The following is a 22,566-nucleotide window of genomic DNA, read 5'->3' as shown; positions in this document are numbered from 1 at the left end:
ATAATTTGATGTCTTTGAGAAACCATGAGGTTTCTTTGTATTAAAATTTGAAATAAATTTCTACTTATCTTTTGGTATAGGATCTTGCCAGTCTTTTGCTGTTGCATTCTTTTAAGGAATCAGACTCATTCCAACCCACTCAGCTCCTCATCGCTGTTAAGTGGCTTCAGTTCTTAAACTGTTAAGGGCAGCTCGATATTCACTCTAAGTCTACTTTGTCTTGGCTTTACTTAAAGTAAATGACTCATGCTTCACGAACATTGAGAATGTGTTAGAAGCATGATGCACAGCTCAAAGCACTGGTTTTGAGTGGCACACAGATGAAGTCTGACCTACTGACTCATGCTGTTGGGCCACCCTGCTACATCTGTAAAATGGGGTCAAGCCTGTCACCATACAAGGCTGTGATGGGTAAATCAACCTGGGGCAAGGCACCTCTTTGTTGTTTCCTTCCCATCTGAGGCACTGCCTCGCTGTTCTCGAGCAGGCAAACTTTCCAAGCCTAACATGTCATTCCCATCATGCCTTCTTACAGCTGACACCTCCCAGGATAGGCTGCATCTCGAGGGACACCTCCATGCCTACCCAAAACCCCAGAAAGGAAAGCCTGTTTGGGAAGCTTGTCGGGCTCTAGTGCAGAAAGTACGAGAGTGCAGTTTCCATGGTAACACTAGTCTGTTTCTCTTCCAGTGTCCAACATGAGTCATACCCCAAGTGTTTTGTTTGTTTGCCTTGGTAAGAGTGACTCAACATTTTAAAGACTCAAAGATGAAGCAATATCAAATATGGTCACACACAAAACGCTTCCTTGGTGTGTGAGGAGTTCCCAGCCCCTGTGAAAATACCTGTGCTTTCTAACCAAACACTGAAATCTGTTAGCCGGACCTTCTTAGCTGGTTTAAGGCCTGAAAAAAAAATTTGCAGCCAGGGGTTTTTAGGTAAATGCTTTATTTCCTGGAGGTCCTATAAAAGGACTCTTTCCTGAGAAGAGCATAGAGCAGCTTAGAAAATGTATCATCAGTACAGAGTAAATGCATCCAGAATTGAGTAAAATGTAACCAAAAACTAATCTTTTATGAACATTTTCATAATTCTCTATTTGTTTTCTTTTCTCATTCTTGATTTTTAGCTCTTTGTTCTAGTCTTCTGTCAGTGTAAAATCCCAAAAGTGCCTTGACAAGAGGTGACCTGTGTTCTCTGACAAAAGAGCAGCAGGCAGTACTGGAAACCTGACTCAGGAAGGCAGGCCTGAAAAGCAAATGCCCTGGGTCTGAAGGAGAGGAAAGCAAGCGTTGTGAACGGCACTAAAGGAAGATTTGTCTCAGTGCTCCAGTACCCATAATTTCCCAGTGAGTTCTATTTAAAAACAGAAATAAAGGACAGATAAGGCATTGTGGTATACGCCTGTAATCTCAGCCCTAAGTATAAGTCAGGGCAATTTTGAATTTGAAGCCAGCTGGGGCAACAAATAAGACCCTCTAAAACAAACTCACATTTCTAAAGATACCAAGGTCCAGGGATCCGAAGGTATTTCCCAGGAAAGTGGTCCAAACAGCAGCTCACCAGCACCAGCCTATGGGGATCTGGCTGGGCTGGTGTCAGACTGATCTGCTGCACAGCTCCCATCTGGCCTGTAGTCCTCAGCCCATCTGCTTGCTGTCTGCCTTCTCTGGCTGGAGGACACTGGCTTCACAGCTTCTCAAACGGAAAGAGGTGGGAAGCCTCTGCCGCCCGCCTCTTCCGAGTCATCTTAGTGTACTCGGGCTTCTGTTCTGGATCCTCTCTGTTCTGTGGCCAGGAGGCAGCCAGGACTCTGGCTGCTTCTGCTTGTGAACTGGTCCCTTCCTCTTCATCAGAAGAGAGTCCTCCTCCAGCAGCATGGGGAGCCACTGCCTCGCTCTGGGGAAAGACAGTGGAGGGGCCACAGTTAATGGTTAGCTGCAGATAACTGACTATATAAGGGTCTGAAGAACCCAGTCTTGAGCCTGCCTGGGCCTCCTGGAAGGCAAGGGTGCATGCGGGTGGTGCTTTGGGAGCCCAGGCTGCCTTGCTGGCCTTTTCCAGTCTAGGAGCTCATCCAAGCAGGTACGTAAGTGAGAACTGCTGGTAGAAAGAAGATGCCCAGGCAGGCAGCTCAGTCAAGTTAAGGGGCAGACAGCTGCTGTTGTGCATGCCACCTTACTCTACACAAATGCATGGTATTTTCATCTGTTCTGTACTTATGACCAACCTTCAGCACTAAGGGGCCTAAGGCAGTACCCCTAGAGGCTGGCTGGGTTAGCTGGGGAGGGGTCATGGATAGACAGTAAGACAGTAAATGGGTAGCCAAGAACAAGTGAGAATAAGCCAGATGAAGGGGTCCCTAACTGGATTCAAGGGAACACATGACTAAAATGTCTTTAGCAGACCAAGAGGCAACAGGAAGGGAAAAGAACATTCAGAGCATGGCCTGCTGGGTCTGACTTAGTACCCATCCCTCAACTGTTCTAAGTTCTGCCTATACAGGGATGAAAGCCCTCCCCCATACCCAGTACTGTGGATAGGTGCTACAGATATGTAGACTGTGCAGGCTGGAAGCTGGTCACAGTACTGCGAGTCCTGGAAGCCAAGAGGTGCAGACACAAAAGGTCCAACACACTTGAACTGCTGACATGGAACTCAGTGTCAGTGTAACAGATTAGGGTAACTGGACACAGGGCAGGGCAGGAGCAGCTAGCTGAGGTCAACAGGCAGGCTTCCTCATATAAAGCCACCTAGAACGTGACGTCACACGTTAGCCTGGGCCAGCAACTGAGTGGTAGCCTTAGGAATCTGACCCCAGGTTTGTTTTGTCTACAAAGGCCCCATGCTGACCTTGGCCCCATAGCGCAGTTTCAGCCTCTCTCTGATGAGCAGTCCTCTGACCAGCAGCTTCCAGTTCCCCAGCGCCCGCTTTTCCTTTTTCTGCAGACAAAAGTAAAGGAAGGGAAGGTGAAGCAATGGCATCATCAGAAAACTATTAAGGCGGAGCCTGACGCTCTGACACCTGGATCTGTGGAATTCAGGTTAAGACTGTCTCCCTACCTGGGGAGACACTTAGTGGTTAAAGCGTTTGCTGCACAAGTCTGAGAGTTTGGGTCCCTGGAACTCACATAAATGCTGGGTGTGCATGGTAACCTGCCTGTAATCCCAGCCTCAGAGAGTGGAGGCAGGATCCCAGAGCAAGCTGGCTAGCTATCATGAGCTAACCCTGGCTTTTTGTTGTTGTTGTTGTTGTGGTTTTGGTTTTGGTTTTTCGAGACAGGGTTTCTCAGTTTATCCCTGGCTGTCCTGGAACTCACTCTTAGACCAGGCTGGCCTCGAACTCAGAAACCCACCTGCCTATGCCTCCCAAGTGCTGGGATTAAAGGCGTGCGCCACCACTGCCTGGCCTAACTCTGGGTTTGATTGAGACCCTGCCTCAGTGAATAAGGTGGGGGAATGACTGAGGAGTCCAGATATTAAACTTGGGCCTCCACATGCATGAGTGTCTCCCCTGTGTCCCATAAACATGCATATACACACATACACACACACACCATGTTAAAAAGAAAAAGAAAAAAGAAAGAAAGCCACCAGCAACGAAGTCTTTTTGTGATCATTACTAGAATCTGGGCCTTCCAAATCAGGGCCCACAGCCATACATGCACGCAGGTAGGGGATAGGACAATGGACATGGAATGTGGGTAGGAGCTGTTTTACCCAGCATTCACTCCTAGGATCATGCTCTTCATCAAGTACCAGAAGAGCTAATATAAGGACCTGCCCACCTTCTTCCATGATGCAGGGAATGGCTGGGGCAAGGGACCCCAGCTGGAATTTGCTGCTCTCTTCCAAGGCCCTCGTTCATATAACTCACCTCCTTCTCCTTCTTTTCAATGATGGCCTGTTCATTCTCCCAAGCAGCCAGCAGCACGTCTCTGAATTCCTCACAGACAATGTAGCCATCAGTTCTGTGGGGACATTAATACAGATGAACTCTCTGAGCTGGCCACCGACCCAGCCCCTCCTCCTCCCTTATTCAGAAGCCAATGGTCCTTTCTGAGTATTTGGGGCCCCGATGGACATTCCTGGTCAGCCAGAGATAGATGCTAGCTATGCAGGAGGCAGGCTTATGGGAGCCTGTACCTCTTCCTTCATAGGACCTGTCTGAGTGCTAGAGAACTCCCAACCTTAGTCCCCACTTCACCCAGGAGCACTCAGGAGCCAAGGGCACTGCCCATGCCTTGGTCCCCAGCCTGTGAGTAGCACAAGGGGGCAGTGCTTCAGTTTAGCGGGACCAGGACACTCAGTGCTCTGAGTCTACTGCTCCTTGCAAGAAGCTAGGACTGATCAGGGGATAAGACTGACTTTAAACCCACAGTCAAATCTGGAAAGTGTGTGCCACCAGTCTCAGCCTCCCCAACTGCCACCCAAGTCCCCTCACGCACACTGGATGGCAATAGCCTCCATGGAAATCGAAGCCAGTGATGGCCTGCACACAGTCGATGCCCAGCTTGCGCGCCACCCGGTGCAGGTTAGGCAGGTTCATCTGGACACAGCCGACGGGCATCATGCTGGGCAGGAAGAGGTACACGTTCCCAAACTCATTCCGAGGCACCTGTGGAGATGGGAATGCCAGAGTAGCCGGATGGGAGACAGGGCAGCCCACTCTGACCCCCACTCCCACCCCCACCCCCAGAGCTGCCCTTACCTTCCCATCGACAGCTATAGGAGGCTGATACTCTTCCGTCTGCCAGTGACCATAGAGGCCCAAGTCGTTGTGGTCATGCAGCTGGGGCTCCGAGAGCCGGGCTTTCCGGGCACGGTTAGAGAAGCCTTTCACCATCTGCTCCAGAGGAAACGGCCTGGTTATAAGAAATGCTTCCTGCTCGACGACTCAGCCCACGGCCAGGCACTGAGCACTATCAATCTGACACAGGTGGGCCTGCACTAGCCAGCCCATGCAGGGAACTCTATGGTTGTCTCTCTCTGTGAAGGAGGTGAAGCAGACCTTTGCTCTGTAGCCCAGGCTGGTCTCTAGCCTGAGTCTGAGATCACAGCTGTGCCATCATGCCTGCCCTCCATGATTTGGATAACCACTCATCTCAATGAGCCCAAGAGGTGCAGCCCACGCGCTATTCTGTGCCCAAAGTCACAGCTCATGAAGGCTTTCAAGTTCTGTCCTAAGTTCTGACTCCCATTACAGTGAGAAAGAGGCCTTAGAGATGAAGTGACTCACTTAAGGTACCATGGATTATTGCTAAGAGGAGGCAGGATCTAATCCTGGTAACTCCCCATGTCTCTGCAGAGTGGAGAATCGCTATCCACCCAGTGTCACCTGTGGAAAGCAGTGTCTGCCTGCACCCCCACTGCACAAATGTCTGGCAGCCAAAACCTAGGTTTTTCCTGGGTAGTGAAGGGGTGGAAGGAGAGGACTGGCAAGCAGAGGTTGCATCACAGACAGGGGCAGCACAGGCAATGGCTAAGGATTGATGCCTGGGCCTGGGCACACAGGCTGCTCTGTGCAGGGGTCAGCTCAGCAAAGGCTGCTGGAAAAGGCTACATGTGGCCTCTCTCACCTTTTCCACTCTTTTCCTTTTAAAAACTTTTGGAAAATCACTCTTTAGATGAAGAACCCACCAAAGGCTCTCAGGCATGGTCCAAGCTACTGTCTACTCCTCTAAGCATAACCGTAGCTACCCCTGTGGGACTCAGCTGACTTCTGATTCTGTAAGACTCCTAAGGTAGCTGTTTGCTCTGGTTAGGTTTTTATTATAACTTGACACAACCTAGAAAGAGGGAGCCTCCACTTTAGAATTACCACCTGAGAGACTGATGTGAGAGGGCACAGCCTACTGTTCCTGAAACCAAGCCAGGGCAAGTTTATACCAAAGCTAGCTGGGCAAGCAAGCAAGCATAGTTCCTCCTTGGCTCCTGCCTTCAATCCCCTCGATGATGGACTGTGACATGAAGTGTAGGCCAAAGAAGCCCTTTCCTCCGCCAGCGTGCTTCTGGTCTTGGTGTTTACCACAGCGCCAGAAACACACTAGGCCACTGTCCATCCATCCAGCAGTGTTCAGCGAAGTCACTGAGCATCTCTTCCATGCCATGACAGCAATCACGGACACATGGGGAAGAGGCAGTGCATGCTGACAGAGCTCAGGCTGTGGGGAAAACGGAAGGAATGTGGGGTAGAACGTGCAGGCTACAGGGAAGCCGAGTGGGACAGGGAAATGTAGATCAGAACACGCTGGAGAGAAGGACATTTAGGGCCCCAGGAGGAGGAGACAGTAGTACAGCATTAACCATGATCACGTGAGGCAGAGGGCTGAAGTGATGGGCAGCCACCCCTTCCCACCAGCTGAGGGCCCACCACCAGCTCCAGTTACAGCCCCACCAGGGCTCCACCTCCATCTGAAATAGGAACATAAGTACATATAAGGGCCACTGTGCTCTGCTAGTGTGATTGAGCCAATGCCCAGAGAAACGTCTGGAACACCTTGCTGAGTTCATGGCTCTCACCGGCAACTAACCTAAAGATGTCAGAGTCAGAGGCAAATGCTGAGATCAGGGCCTCGGAGTCCTGCTGAGCCTAGGATGGCAGTAACTGCAAAGCCTCCTGGCAAGACATAGCCTGTTCAAACTCTAGCCTTCTCATCTGTAACGCTGACATTATGGTACTGGTTCCTAGGGTCACTGAAATGCAACAGCAAATGCTTGGTGAACTGTTGTGCAGGGCAACCAGGCTAGTAGGTTTCTCTATGAAGCAGGGCTTGAACCTCAGAATAACCCAGCAACCCAGCTCTAAGCTGCTGGCCTTTGAGCTTATAGCATGAGTCTCCAGGCTACTTTCTGGCTTACACTTCTTATTTGGAAAACTTAATTCCGATACATACCTTATTAATAAATACTTTACAGCTTATCTCCTCAAACCCTGCTCAAGGCAAAGAACGGGCTATTTCCTCTATCTGGACAGGCACCAGCAGCGCTTTCTCACTACCTCTCCTCCCAGCTCTTGCTGCCAGCAAGATCTCTCTCTCCGCAGCATCTCACTGTTACCTTATAGGGCACTTCTCCAAGCCGCACCACTCTTGCTTGCTTCAGCCACGTGTCCCTGGAGTGCAAGGTATGCACACAATCCCTAAGGGAGGACAAAGGGAAGACTCAGTGCACACTGTAGGGATGCAGGACCTCTGATCTTAGCTAAGCCTGTATGCAGATGTTAATTCTCCTCCAGGCTTCACATCACAACTGGAGCAGACTCTGCTCCTTACCCTTCCTGTACCACAGTGCAGATGGCCTCACCTTTGGACTCCCTGTGCCCATGTGACCCTCACCCATTTATACACCAGCAACAAATGCTTCAGGCCTGTAATGAGGGGCAGAGCTGCTCTTGTTTCACTGTCTCTGAGCTCAGAGCTATATCACAAGCCTACAATTCTTTCAGTAAAGCTCAACACTCCCTGGCCAGGCCCTCTTCAGCAGACATGCCCAGCCCCTCTTCAGCTCGCACCCCTAACCTGTTTGAGGGTAGGCACAAGCAGGGGCATCAGTTTATGACATCAGGAACCTGCTCCACAGCCTGTGCTTCATTCTTTGCTCTCTACAGCTGTTTCTCAAACCTACAGCCCAGTACAGCTTCCATAGCACGGCCTGGGGCCTCAACAGAATCCCAGTAGGCCACACCAGTCCCCTTACACCTTCTGAGCCCCAGCAGCTCATCCCCTCTATCTCACAGGTAGCACTGCTCTATGAGGACAGAGGCTCCACCCTGCACTCCCATTGGAGCCAGATCATCTTTGAATGTCAAAGGACTTCAGACAGGAGCAGGCAAGGCAGCAGGCAGAGAGGCTGATGGGTAGGCAACTCCTAAGAAACAGTCAGGAAGTGCACAGGGCACTCAGAACGAATGCCAACTTCACTCTCTTCTGAATGGCCACGGCCAGCATCTTCTGTGAGGACATGGAGGGACTAGTACCATTGTGTGCTGCTGAAGGGAAGGTGAATGGTGTGGCCACTGAGGAAACAGCTCAGCCACGCCCTCCCCAAGCCCCCCAAATTTCTGTAGTATGCCAAGCATCGACTCAACTAACACACAAGGCAACATCGCTCCCAACAGCCAGAAGGCGGGGCTGGAGCATGCACTACCCGAGTAAACAAACTGCGGCCTCTCAGGCAGGCAGCACAGTTTTAAGGAAGGAGAGGCTGGCAGGATGACTCAGAGGTAAGAGTAAAGGTCTGGTGTGACTCCCCAACACGGCTGGAGGCAGGACCTGCTCCCTAACAGAGGACTCACCCTCAGGCTGGGTCCCTACTTTCTCTTCTGTGCTTTCCACTTATTTAAAGCAGCCCTATGCTTTGGTCCTTACACGTCAATATCTTTCAAAATCCCTTCATTGGCTTTCTACTACTACTGCTCAAAATCTCTGCTTCTATGTCTTCTCTCCTCAGCTCTAAATCCTATTCATCTTTCTTCAGTTTTAACTTTGTAAATACTGTGTATTTGGCTTTTATTTACAGCACATTTTTTGGTGACTTCTTTTGCCTGAAGTACACAGACACATTTATTGTTGTGTGTCAACCACCAGTCTCCACTTCACAACTTGTTTATTATGGCAGGGCATGGCACACCTGTGAGTGGGTCCTGACTCCCATTCTCTGCTTTGGTGTGCATTAGATTTGAGGAACACTTCTACAACCTTGTATTTTAACTGTCCTGCATTTACATCATTTTCCCCACAGCTTTTTGCTCTTGGTCTTTTAGTACATGTTTGACTGTGCGCTCTCATCTCTTCTTCACAGTATACACATACCACAGCTTGCCCCCAAGGATACTGTTAACCGCCAAGCCTATGGTGAAGTGCACCAGCATGGAAGCCACCTGTCTCCAATCCTTCCACATCCTAAGCCTTAGCAGACTGAGCCCACTCTACTGAAGATCTTCATGGGAGAGAATACCAATTGTTCTACTGTAAGGCACCAGACCACCAGGAAGACAAGGAGGATGCTTCATGCACCTGGAATAGACTGCTTCTCCACGACAATATCCAAGCACCGCAGCTGTCTCAGGGTAGATAGCCTGGAATTTCAAGAGGTGGCGCTTCAGGGCATACAGAGGGTGGTTCTTGTATGTGCTGATGGAGGTGGGCAAAGGCTGATCCAGGTGCTTTGCCTGAAACTGCAAAGGCCAAACACAGTGGTAAGCATGCTTCTGACAAGGAAGGGGTTATGAATGGACCGCTAGATATGAACCTGCTCTGACGACAGTGGAGCCCAGACCAATCAGCAACTTGGTGACACTGCCAGTCACTGTGGCCATGAGGTGCACCGAGGAAAGCCAGGAAGTACTAGTAACTGTAATGTGCACCTACATCAGAAAGGCACCTGCCTCCAATCTCCAACATCCTAAGCCTTAACAATTAACAGACCAAGCCCACTCTACTCAAGATCTTCATGGGAGAGAATACCAATTTTTCTACTGTAAGGCCTAACCTCAATGACATTGCCATCTTATAGTAAAAGCAGGCTTGACTGGCTTAAGCAACCACCCTACAGCTTTTCTGAAATTCATACAAGTCTTGTACTTCAGTAAGAACTTTGGGTTATCAGTTATCAGTAGTAAATCCCACTGCTATGAGGCAAATCCTGTTTCCCAAGCTGACTTAATTTTCTCTTGGCATCCCTCTGAAACACCAAGAGGCTCCTACAGACTGGCACCATTGTGTTGGTTGGATTTTGTTGTTGTTGTTGCTTTATGTTGTTTTTTCCAACTTGACACAAACCTAGACATATCTAGGAAGGGAGATCTCAACTGAGGAACTGCCTCCATCAGACTGGCCTATGGACATGTCTGTGGGGCATTTTCTTGATTTTTTTTTTTCTTTTTTTTTGTTTTTTTTGAGGCAGGGTTTCTCTGTGTAGCTCTGGCTGTCCTGGAACTCACTTTGTAGACCAGACTGGCCTTGAACTCAGAGATCCACCTGCCTCTGCCTCCCAAGTGCTGGGATTAAAGGCGTGTGCCACCATGCCCGGCTCACTTTCTTGATTGTTGATTGATGTAGGAGGCCCAGCCCACTGTAGGCAATGCCACCCCTTAGCAGGTGATCCCAGAAGGTATAAAGGTAGCTGAGTGTGAACGTGGAGACCAAGTCCGTAAGCATCTTTCCTCCATGTTCCTGTCTCTGCTCCTGCTTGAGTTCCTGCCCTCAAGGATGGACTGTGATGGGGATGTGTAAGCCAAATGTTTGTGTGATAATTAAACGCAATCAAATAAATAGAAAAGTATGTCTTCCTATGGCTTATATAAATATATTCAGAAATACAGAGTTAAGCCACACTAAAATCTCTACATACTGCTGGGCATAGTCATGAGCAGAAAAGGATAGTCTGATTCCTGCCCAACATTGAGTCTGTGCAGCCAGTGTCTTACCTCCTGGTCTTCCTTCTTCTCCCTCTCCGTAAGTAGGCTTCGATAGGGTCTCAAGGTCTCAGCCCACCACTCAGCGTCAACCCGGCACTTGCGGGTTGTGGTCATCCAGGCTGGGTCATACCTCTGAGTGACATCTCGGACCCAGCCATCACTGTCAATGCCTACAACATAGGTCATGGGTTTGGTGGCATATTTGTAACAGGCCACAGGCTGGCCCACCACACCGTGCACACAGTCCACACACACCCACTTTGCCTGTGGCTCACAGTACACCTCCAGCCACTGGTCTACACCAGCAGGTTTCCTATCTGCCATCTCTTCAGCACCACTGGAAACCTTCTTGCCTCTCTTACAGCCTGAAGAGCTTGAAGATGCCTCTGGAAAGCTTGATGGCTCACACTGGCTTCCGCGTTGGGTCTTGGAAGCACTCTTAGACCCAGCCTTTGTCCTCTGAGGAGCTGAGGCCCTCTTCTGCTTGCGAGGGCCAGGCTCACAATCCTCATCAGAGGAACGTTGGCCCTCCCCACTGGACAGTTCAAAGTCAGAGCCGCTGCCTGCCCCATCGCTCTCACTCTCCTCTTTGTATGACACCTTGGCGGTCACACGCCGCTTCCGGGCATGTGGACGGCCCTGGACTTCCTGCTCGGCCTCCTCTCCCTCACTGCAGGAAGGCTTCCTCCGCTGCCTGCTACCCGCAGTGCCCGTGCCTCTCTTCCCCCTGGCGGTTGCCTTGCCTCTGCCCTCAGACAAGGTTTCTTCTTGTTTGATTCTCCTGCTGGTCGTGGGTTTGTTGTGGCTTTCTGGACTGTTGCTAGAGAGTTCTGAAGAACCTCCAGGACCCTCTACAGATGTCTCCTTGGAAGGCTTCCTCCCCTGAAACAGTAAGAAATGTTGGCACACCTGAGTACGGTACTATATGGCTGTAATTCTACTTGGGAGGAAGAGGCAGGCTGATCAGGAGTTCAAGGTCATTCTGAACTACAGAGAGTCTGAGGCAAGAATCCTGGCTACATGAGACTGTCTCTCAAAAAACAGAGTGGAGAAGAGGGAGGGAGAGATATATTAATTTTGCTGTTCTCTTGTCTTCTTTGTTCTGTGAGGACAGCTGTGGCTAAACTATAATCATCAACCTCCATTATTGCCAGGCATGGGATGATGACGCCCCAGTGAGGCGCACTGAGCTCCTTCCTCACATATGCAAACCCATCAGTCCTCCATGGTGGTCATGAGGATAGCTGACCGTCTACCTGGTTCACAGGCTAGAAACAATAGCTGGGAGCCAGCACTCGCTCAGATGGCTCTGTGAACACTGAGCTCAGGGTGCTAGACACCTACCTGTGTGTCCATCTCCTCTAATACAGAGGATTGTGCAAGCAGGCACAAAGGGGCTCAGGCTGCATGAATATCTACTCTTAAAAATATGACCCTGTTCGGCTGGCAAGATAGTTCAGTGGGTAAAGGCACCTGCTGCCAAGCCTGACAATGGGAAGTCAATCCCTGGAACTCACACTGTGGAAGACAAGAGCTACCTTTCTGTTTTTGATCTCCACAAGGGTCACGGTACACACTCAAATGTAAGGTAAATATAATAAAAAAAAATAGATTTCCTCACTCTTCTCTAGTGGCAATTCCGTCCCTCTAGATGCCCCAAGGACCTCACCTTCGACACAGTTGACTTCAGTGGAATGGGCTGCAGAGACAAGACCAGCCGGGTGAGCAGCTGCAGAGCCCGAAGAATCAGAAGAAATATCTATAATACGGTGATAAGAGAAAACATATTTAACTGAACAGTGTGAGGAAGCTAATCCAATGGGATGGGTGAGCATGAAAACCACCCCAGGCTGGGCGTGGTGGCGCACGCCTTTAATCCCAGCACTCGGGAGGCAGAGGCAGGCGGATTTCTGAGTTCGAGGCCAGCCTGGTCTACAAAGTGAGTTCCAGGACAGCCAGAGCTACACAGAGAAACCCTGTCTCGAAAAAAAACAAAAAAAAAAAAAAAAGAAAACCATCCCAGGACAGGACACCAGCCCTCGGGAGACTGTTGTAAGTGATGTTGCAGAGACTCAGCTCACAGGACAGGATCCTAAGAAGGACTACACATAATGTAATGTAATGTAATACAAACTACTGGCACACTTGACAGCACCAGTCACACAGTCTCTTCCTGCTTATATACCTTCTCATTGCCCTGTAGGCAAGTGTCATGTGTGCAATTAAAAGAACATAAAATGACCAATGAATGACTGACTGCAATTAAAATGTACAAGAAGTGTGGATAAGAGAATACTGTGGGGCACACTGGGACACACTATAGCTTCCATGACAAGATGTTTTTCTTTTTTATTTTGCAGGGGAGGTTGCAAAGGTGGAGGGCAGGTAAAAAGGGATGGGGAGACAAGTGGGACTGGGATACATGTTGTGAAATTCACAAAGAATCAATAAAAAGTTAAATAAAGCAAACAAACAAACAAACAAACGCATCATATAAAACAGCAGTCACGTGGTACTGGTACATACCCCCCAATCCCAGCACCCAGGAGGTTGAAGCAGAAGTGATGATTTTGGACCATCTTGAGATACATATGTAAAAGACCCTGTCTGAAAAAGGGGCTGAAGGAAGCAGCTCAGTGGTAGAGCACGCTTACCACACTCAAGTCCCTGGCTCTGACCCCTGGCAGCTCCCTGCAGAACTGTACTGATCACCAAAATGCAACAATCTGAAGGAAACAAAGGGACTCGACAATTGAGTGCAGCGTGGTGCCCTGGACAGGCAGAGGCAGGGCGGGCACAGCGGAGGAAGGGCTTTACAACTCTGTGCAGGAAAAGCCACGAGTGTTCAGTGCTTACTGAGCTCCTCTGTAGGAGCTTGGAAGATGACAATATTGAGGGTGATACAAAAGACAGAGGCCTGACTGGTGAGATTTTAGAGGGAAGTTTAAAGACTCTATCAGGGCTATTCGTTATTTTGAATTAAGATCCTGTGGTTCTGGTTAGCTGGGGCTGAAGAATCAGCTGTGATTATCAAGATAGCAGAGCTACTAACGTGAAACATTTGCTTTGCTGAGACAACGGTGCTGGTTATCAGAAGGTAAGAAATTGGCAATGATTGAGAAGAGACCAGCATCACCAAGGAAAAATCTAGACATGTTTCCTCAGGGTGAGTACACACAAGCTGTGTGTCTTTCAGAGATGGTCAAGGTTGTACCTCACACCGGCAGCCGAACTTGGTAATGAAAAGTCACTCAATTGGTACTGGTTTTGAAGGCATGCAGGGGCCACAGAGAGCAGCTGAGTCTTGGCACTATGAGAGGCCAGGAGAGGCATTGGTGAAAGTGCAGCCTCCGTCACATTTTAAAGGGCCAGGACTGAAGAAGTCATGCAAAGACCTTGAGGCTGGGCACCACAAAGAGAGCCTTTGAGAGGCTATTGGTGAAAGTGCAGCCCAGTTGAGGTAGAGAGCCCCAACACTGAAGAGATGCCAGTACCATGGGATAACCATCAAGAACAGCAGGAGAGGTGAGGTGGAGCCAGTCACAGCCCCAAAGATAAACTGTGTGCGGCAGAGGGCAGAACTGGAGAAGGGACTCAAGCCTCTTGGAAGAGCCAGTAAGATAAAGAGTGATCCCAGGTAACTGGACACTGAGTCACTTAACACTGCTGCGGTTTGGTTTCGCTTGATTCAGATTGTGACTGTGCCCTGGGTCTTTCCTCTTTTTTTTTTTTTTTTAAAGATTTATTTCTATTTTATATGTAAGTACACTGTAGCTGTCTTCAGACACACCAGAAGAGGGTGTCAGATCTCATTATGGATGGTTGTGAGCCACCATGTGGTTGCTGGGATTTGAACTCAGGACCCTCGGAAGAGCAGTCAGTGTTCTTAACCACTGAGCCACCTCTCCAGCCCCTGGTTCTTTCCTCTTGAAGAAGGTATTTAACTTAATTTTGACTTTTATAGGAGCCCACAGCCAAAAGACTTTAAACTTCTAAAAGAGATTTTGGATTTTTTAGAGATGTTGGGTATTTTAAAGAGATTGAAATTTTAATGTATTTGAATTTGTGAAAGACTGTTGGACTTTAACGTTACTTATGTTTTTAATGAGAGATCTTGGGGGTGAATAAGAATGGTGTGGCTTAATAATGATGTGTTCGTGTGTCAAGTTGACAAGGGGTCAGTTGTGTGGCTAGTCTTATGTCCATTTGACACAAACTAGAGTTATCTGAAATGAGAGAACTTCAACTGAGAAAATACCTCCATAAGGTTTGGCTGTAAGCTTGGTGTCCCTTGAAGCTGAGCTGTCTCTGACTCTTTTTTTTTTTAATTTTTAATATTTTTATTACATATTTTCCTCAATTACATTTCCAATGCTATCCCAAAAGTCCCCCATAGCGCCCCCCACTTCCCTACCCACCCATTCCCATTCTTTTGGCCCTGGCATTCCCCTATATTGGGGCATATAAAGTTTGCAAGTCCAATGGGCCTCTCTTTCCATTGATGGCCAACTAGGTCATCTTTCGATACATATGCAGCTAGAGACAAGAGCTCCGGGGTTCTGGTTAGTACATCATGTTGTTCCAACAATAGGGTTGCAGATCCCTTTAGCTCCTTGGGTACTTTCTCTAACTTCTCCATTGGGAGCCCTGTGATACATCCAATAGCTGACTGTGAACATCCACTCCTGTGTTTGCTAGGCCCCGGCATCATCTCACAAGAGACAGCTATATTTGGGTCCTTTCAGCAAAATCTTGCTAGTGTATGCAATGGTGTCAGCGTTTAGAAGCTGATTATGGGATGGATCCCTGGATACGGCAGTCTCTAAATGGTCCATCCTTTCATCACAGCTACGAACTTTGTCTCTGTAACTCCTTCCCTGGGTGTTTTGTTCCCAATTCTGAGAAGGTGCACAGTGTCCACACTTTGGTCTTCATTCTTCTTGAGTTTCATGCGTTTAGCAAATTGTATCTTATATCTTGGGTATCCTAAGTTTTGGGCTAATATCCACTTATCAGTGAATACATATTGTGTGAGTTCTTTTGTGATTGTGTTACTTCACTCAAGATGATGCCCTCCAGGTCCATCCATTTGGCTAGGAATTTCATAAATTCATTCTTTTTAATAGCTGAGTATACTCCATTGTGTAAATGTACCATAATTTCTGTATCCATTCCTCTGTTGAGGGACATCTGGGTTCTTTCCAGCTTCTGGCTATTATAAATAGGGCTGCTATGAACATAGTGGAGCATGTGTCCTTTTTACCGGTTGGGACATCTTCTGGATATATGCCCAGGAGAGGTATTGCTGGATCCTCCGGTAGTACTATGTCCAATTTTCTGAGGAACCGCCAGACTGATTTCCAGAGTGGTTGTACAAGCTTGCAATCCCACCAACAATGGAGGAGTGTTCCTCTTTCTCCACATCCTCGCCAGCATCTGCTGTCACCTGAATTTTTGATCTTAGCCATTCTGACTGGTGTGAGGTGGAATCTCAGGGTTGTTTTGATTTGCATTTCCCTGATGATTAAGGATGTTGAACATTTTTTCAGGTGCTTCTCTGCCATTCGGTATTCCTCAGGTGAGAATTCTTTGTTCAGTTCTGAGCCCCATTTTTTAATGGGGTTATATGACTTTCTGGAGTCCACCTTCTTGAGTTCTTTATATATATTGGATATTAGACCCTTATCTGATTTAGGATAGGTGAAGATCCTTTCCCAATCTGTTGGTGGTTTTTTTGTCTTATTGATGGTGTCTTTAGCCTTGCAGAAGCTTTGTAGTTTCATGAGGTCCCACTTGTCAATTCTCGATCTTACAGCACAAGCCATTACTGTTCTATTCAGGAATTTTTCCCCTGTGCCCATATCTTCAAGGCTTTTCCCCACTTTCTCCTCTATAAGTTTCAGTGTCTCTGGTTTTATGTGAAGTTCCTTGATCCACTTAGACTTGACCTTAGTACAAGGAGATAGGAATGGATTGATTCCCATTCTTCTACATGTTAACAACCAGTTGTGCCAGCACCATTTGTTGAAAATGCTGTCTTTCTTCCACTGGATGTTTTTAGCTCCCTTGTCGAAGATCAAGTGACCGTAGGTGTGTGGGTTCATTTCTGGGTCTTCAATTCTATTCCATTGGTCTATCTGTCTGTCACTATACCAGTACCATGCAGTTTTTATCACAATTGCTCTGTAGTAGAGCTTTAGGTCCGGCATGGTGATTCCACCAGAGGTTCTTTTATCCTTGAGAAGAGTTTTTGCTATCCTAGGTTTTTTGTTGTTCCAGATGAATTTGCAGATTGCACTTTCTAATTCGTTGAAGAATTGATTTGGAATTTTGATGGGGATTGCATTGAATCTGTAGATTGCTTTTGGCAAGATAGCCATTTTTACAATGTTGATCCTGCCAATCCATGAGCATGGGAGATCTTTCCATCTTCTGAGATCTTCTATAATTTCTTTCTTCAGAGACTTGAAGTTTTTATTATACAGATCTTTCACTTCCTTAGTTAGAGTCACGCCAAGATATTTTATATTATTTGTGACTATTGAGAAGGGTGTTGTTTCCCTAATTTCTTTCTCAGCCTGTTTATTCTTTGTGTAGAGAAAGGCCATTGATTTGTTTGAGTTAATTTTATATCCAGCTACTTCACCGAAGCTGTTTATCAGGCTTAGGAGTTCTCTGGTGGAATTTTTAGGGTCACTTATATATACTATCATATCATCTGCAAAGAGTGATATTTTGACTTCATCTTTTCCAATTTGTATCCCTTTGATGTCCTTTTGTTGTCGAATTGCTCTGGCTAGGACTTCAAGTACAATGTTGAATAGGTATGGAGAAAGTGGACAGCCTTGTCTAGTCCCTGATTTTAGAGGGATTGCTTCAAGCTTCTCACCATTTACTTTGATGTTGGCTACTGGTTTGCTGTAGATTGCTTTTATCATGTTTAGGTATGGGCCTTGAATTCCTGATCTTTCCAAGACTTTTATCATGAATGGGTGTTGGATCTTGTCAAATGCTTTTTCCGCATCTAACGAGATGACCATGTGGTTTTTGTCTTTGAGTTTGTTTATATACTGGATTACGTTGATGGATTTCCGAATATTGAACCATCCCTGCATCCCTGGGATGAAACCTACTTGGTCAGGATGGATGATTGTTTTGATGTGTTCTTGGATTCGGTTAGCAAGAACTTTATTGAGGATTTTTGCATCAATATTCATAAGGGATATTGGTCTGAAGTTTTCTATCTTTGTTGGGTCTTTTTGTGGTTTAGGTATCAGAGTAATTGTGGCTTCATAGAATGAGTTGGATAGAGTACCTTCTGTTTCTATTTTGTGGAATAGTTTGTGAAGAACTGGGATTAGATCTTCTTTGGAGGTCTGATAGAACTCTGCACTAAACCCATCTGGTCCTGGGCTTTTTTTAGTTGGGAGACTATTAATGACTGCTTCTATTTCTTTGGGGGATATAGGGCTGTTTAGATCATTAACCTGATCTTGATTCAACTTTGGTACCTGGTATCTGTCTAGGAACTTCTCCATTTCATCCAGGTTCTCCAGTTTTGTTGAGTATAGCCTTTGGTAGAAGGATCTGATGGTGTTTTGGATGTCTTCAGGATCTGTTGTTATGTCTCCTTTTTCATTTCTGATTTTGTTAATTAGGATGCTTTCCCTGTGCCCTCTAGTGAGTCTGGCTAAGGGTTTATCTATCTTGTTGATTTTCTCAAAGAACCAGCTCCTTGATTGGTTGATTCTTTGAATAGTTTTTCTTGTTTCCAATTGGTTGATTTCACCCCTGAGTTTGATTATTTCCTGCCGTCTACTCCTCTTGGGTGAATTTGCTTCCTTTTGTTCTAGTGCTTTTAGGTGTGTTGTCAAGCTGCTAATGTGTGCTCTCTCTAGTTTCCTTTTGGAGGCACTCAGAGCTATGAGTTTTCCTCTTAGAAATGCTTTCATTGCGTCCCATAAGTTTGGGTATGTTGTGGCTTCATTTTCATTGAACTCTAAAAAGTCCTTAATTTCTTTCTTTATTCCTTCCTTGACCAAGGTATCATTGAGAAGAGTGTTGTTCGGTTTCCACGTGAAGGTTGGCTTTCTATTATTTATTTTGTTATTGAAGATCAGCCTTAGTCCATGGTGATCTGATAGGATGCATGGGACAATTTCAATATTTTTATATCTGTTGAGGCCTGCTTTGTGACCAATTATGTGGTCAATTTTGGAGAAGGTACCATGAGGTGCTGAGAAGAAGGTATATCCTTTTGTTTTAGGATAGAATGTTCTGTAGATATCTGCCAGATCCATTTGATTCATAATTTCTCTTAGTTTCACTGTGTCCCTGTTTAGTTTCTGTTTCCATTATCTGTCCATTGGTGAAAGTGGTGTGTTGAAGTCTCCCACTATTATTGTATGAGGTGCAATGTGTGCTTTGAGCTTTACTAAAGTTTCTTTAATGAATGTGGCTGCCTTTGTATTTGGAGCATAGATATTCAGGATTGATAGTTCCTCTTGGAGGATTTTACCTTTGATGAGTATGAAGTGTCCCTCCCTGTCTTTTTTAATGACTTTGGGTTGGAAGTCAATCTTATCAGATATTAGAATGGCTACTCCAGCTTGTTTCTTCATGCCATTTGCTTGGAAAATTGTTTTCCAGCCTTTCATTCTGAGGTAGTGTCTATCCTTTTCTCTGAGATGAGTTTCCTGTAAGCAGCAAAATGTTGGGTCTTGTTGGTGTAGCCAGTTTGTTAGTCTATGTCTTTTTATCGGGGAGTTGAGTCCATTGATATTAAGAGATATTAAGGAAAAGTAATTGTTGTTTCCTGTTATTTTTGTTGTTAAAGTTGGCATTTTGTTCTTGTGGCTGTCTTCTTTTAGGTTTGTTGAGGGATTACCTTCTTGTTGTTTCTAGGGCGTGGTTCCTGTCCTTGTAGTGGTTTTTTTCTGTTATTATCCTTTGAAGGGCTGGATTCGTGGAGAGATAATGTGTGAATTTGGTTTTGTCGTGAAATACTTTGGTTTCTCCATCTATGTTAATTGAGAGTTTGGCTGGGTATAGTAGCCTGGGCTGGAATTTGTGTTCTCTTAGTTTCTGTATAACATCCGTCCAGGATCTTCTGGCTTTCATAGTCTCTGGTGAAAAATCTGGTGTAATTCTGATAGGCTTGCCTTTATATGTTACTTGGCCTTTTTCTCTTACTGCTTTTAGTATTCTATCTTTATTTAGAGCATTTGTTGTTCTGATTATTATGTGTCGGGAGGTATTTCTTTTCTGGTCCAGTCTATTTGGAGTTCTGTAGGCTTCTTGTATGTTCATGGGCATCTCTTTCTTTAGATTTGGGAAGTTTTCTTCTATAATTTTGTTGAAGATGTTTGCTGGTCCTTTGAGTTGAAAATCTTCATTCTCATCCACTCCTATTATCCGTAGGTTTGGTCTTCTCATTGTGTCCTGTATTTCTTGGATGTTTTGAGTTAGGATCTTTTTGCATTTTACATTTTCCTTGATTGTTGTGCTGATGTTCTCTATGGAATCTTCTGCACCTGAGATTCTCTCTTCCATCTCTTGTATTCTGTTGCTGATGCTGGTATCTATGGTTCCAGATTTCTTTCCTAGGGTTTCTATCTCCAGTGTTGCCTCATTTTGGGTTTTCTTTATTGTGTCTACTTCCCTTTTTAGGTCTAGTATGGTTTTGTTCATTTCCATCATCTGTTTGGATGTGTTTTCCTGTTTTTCATTAAGGACTTCTACCTGTTTGATTAGGTTATCCTGTTTTTCTTTAAGGATTTGTAACTCTTTAGCAGTGTTCTCCTGCAATTCTTTAAGGGATTTTTGTGCTTCCTCTTTATTGTCTTCTACCTGTTTACCAGTGTTCCTTTGTATTTCTTTAAGTGTGTTATTAAAGTCCTTCTTGAAGTCCTCTACCATCATCAGGAGATATGCTTTTAGATCCGTGTCTAGCTTTTCCAGTGTGTTGGGGTGCCCTGGACTGGGCGAAGTGGGAGTGCTGTGTTCTGATGATGGTGAGTGGTCTTGGTTTCTGTTAGTAAGATTATTACGTTTACCTTTCGCCATCTGGTAATCTCTGGGGTTAGTTGTTGTTGTTGTCACTGTTTAAAGATTGGAGCAGAGGCTGTGTTCCACTCACCAGCAGTCTCAAAATCCTGTGGCGGGGGTCATGGGTAGCTGTCAGTACCCCGGTGCTGGTCCAGCCGGAAGAGGCCTGTGGTCCTACTCAGGCCGGTTTTCTGCTTCCCTAACTAATGCAGTCTCAGGTCCCGCGCGCAATTGGATTGGAGCAGAAGCTGTGTTCCACTCTCCAGAAGTCTTAAGATCCTGTGGCGGGTGTTGTGGGTAGCTGGCCAGTGTCAGCCGACCCTGCGCCCTAGCTACCCTGGTGCTTTTCTGACTGGAAGAGGCTTGTGGCCCTATGTAGGCCGGATTTCTCCCTCCCCAACCAAAGCAGTCTCAGGTCCCGCGTGATTGGACTGGAGCAGAAGCTGTGTTCCACTCACCAGAAGTCTTAAGATCCTGTGGCGGGTGTTGTGGGTAGTTGGCGAGTGTCAGCCGACCCTGCGCCCTCGCTACCCAGGTGCTTTTCTGACCGGAAGAGGTTTGTGGCCCTCTGTAGGCCGGATTTCTCTCTCCCCAACCAGAGCAGTCTCAGGTCCCGCGTGATTGGACTGGAGCAGAAGCTGTGTTCCACTCACCAGCAGTCTCAAAATCCTGTGGCGGGGGTCGTGGGTAGCTGGCGGGTGTCAGCCGACCCTGGGCTCTAGCTACCCCGGTGCTGATCCGGCTGGATGAGGCCTGTGGCCCTACTCTGGCCGGTTTCTGCTTCCCTAACTAATGCAGTCTCAGGTCCCGCGCGCAATTGGATTGGAGCAGAAGCTGTGTTCCACTCACCAGAAGTCTTAAGATCCTGTGGCGGATGTCGTGGGTAGCTGGCGAGTGTCAGCCGACCCTACGCCCTCGCTACCCCGGTGCTTTTCTCTGTCTCTGACTCTTTTGCCTGCTTTTGGGACCCTTTTCAACCTACAGGGTTGCCTTATCCAGCCCTGATATAAGGGTTTTGTTCCTCGTCTTACTGTAACGTAAGCTATGTTTGGCTGATAAGCCTAGGAGGCCTGCCCTTTTCTGAAGAGAAACAGAGAAAGAGGAAGGGGAAACAGTGTTCAAGATATAATATGTGAATTTTTTTTAAAGTTATCTTAAAAAAGAAAGAGATGGCTATAAGGCATTTTCTTAATTAGTGACTAATGGGGAAGGGTCCAGCCCATTATGGGTGGTGCCATGCCTGGGCTAACCATCCTAGGTTCTATGAGGAGGCTGAGCAAATCATAAGGAGCAAGCCAGTAAGCAGCACCCCTCCATAGCCTCTGCATTAGTTCCTGCCTCCAGGTTCCTGACCATTTTGAGTTTCTATCCAGACTTCCATAATGATGAACAGCAATATGAAAGTATAAGCCAAATAAACTGTTTCCTCCCCAACTTGCTTTTTAGTCATAGAGTTTTGTCACAGCAGCAGAAATCCTGACTAAGACAACATGCACCTTCCAGGACGACATGGTATTTCGTTCCCATTAACAAGCAGTGTCACCAGTGGAAGCACTTACATGGACCAACTCTTCATTATCCCTCGCTGAGTAAATGGCAATCCTCCTTTCCAAGGTGGTCTGCAGGCCGTCCTGCTCGCTGGCTGAAAGGTCAGCGTTGACAGTGAAGGTTCCGATGAACCTGGGGAGAGACCAGGTACTCCTCTATACAGCAGTCAAAGCGAAGGAGAAATTCTAGTCTTTTACAGCCAAGCAAACCAACAGGAAGTGACTCTTAAACTTGCCTGCCTGCACCGACTCTTCTCAGCCCAGCTAGCTAGTGCTGACCATCACTGACCCAACTCAGCTGGCACATCCTTGGGCACACTTTCCACTGCCACCCGAGAGGAGCACCCTGTTTTCTGCGCTTCTCTACCCCAGAACTCCTCACACTAGCCTGAGTATGCGGTGCATATGGGACTCGAGCCAGCCAAGGCTCTCTTTTAAGCCTAGGGTCATCCTGGTGTGTCCCTCGCCTCAATGTCATGCCCCTTCCTGATGCCAACTGACCACTTCAGGAGAGGTCTATAGAACTGACCTGAACCAGACCAAGAGAAACCC

At 46.9% G+C, this 22,566-nt stretch overlaps 1 protein-coding gene across 1 annotated transcript in view; it reads right to left on the bottom strand.

The window, feature by feature from the left end:
• Positions 1-920: 920 nt before the first annotated feature.
• Positions 921-22,566, bottom strand: part of Xpc (XPC complex subunit, DNA damage recognition and repair factor) — a 33,012-nt gene continuing 11,366 nt past the window's right edge. Inside the window, exons 7-16 of the mRNA XM_085840286.1 lie at positions 22,027-22,147; positions 12,090-12,179; positions 10,430-11,302; positions 9,018-9,178; positions 7,060-7,141; positions 4,712-4,846; positions 4,449-4,618; positions 3,878-3,971; positions 2,854-2,943; positions 921-1,899 (exon numbers count right to left, since the gene is read on the bottom strand). Of these exons, the coding sequence (XP_085696412.1) occupies positions 1,690-1,899; positions 2,854-2,943; positions 3,878-3,971; positions 4,449-4,618; positions 4,712-4,846; positions 7,060-7,141; positions 9,018-9,178; positions 10,430-11,302; positions 12,090-12,179; positions 22,027-22,147 (2,026 nt within the window). The 3' untranslated portion in view covers positions 921-1,689. The remainder of the gene's footprint in view (positions 1,900-2,853; positions 2,944-3,877; positions 3,972-4,448; positions 4,619-4,711; positions 4,847-7,059; positions 7,142-9,017; positions 9,179-10,429; positions 11,303-12,089; positions 12,180-22,026; positions 22,148-22,566) is intronic.

The sequence above is a fragment of the Mus caroli genome, unplaced genomic scaffold (genome assembly GCF_978045245.1).
Source record: "Mus caroli unplaced genomic scaffold, Mus_caroli_1 scaffold_7, whole genome shotgun sequence".
Taxonomy (NCBI): Eukaryota; Metazoa; Chordata; class Mammalia; order Rodentia; family Muridae; genus Mus; species Mus caroli.
The sequence above is the reverse complement of the archived record's forward strand: the minus strand, read 5'-3'. Positions and strand labels throughout refer to the sequence as shown.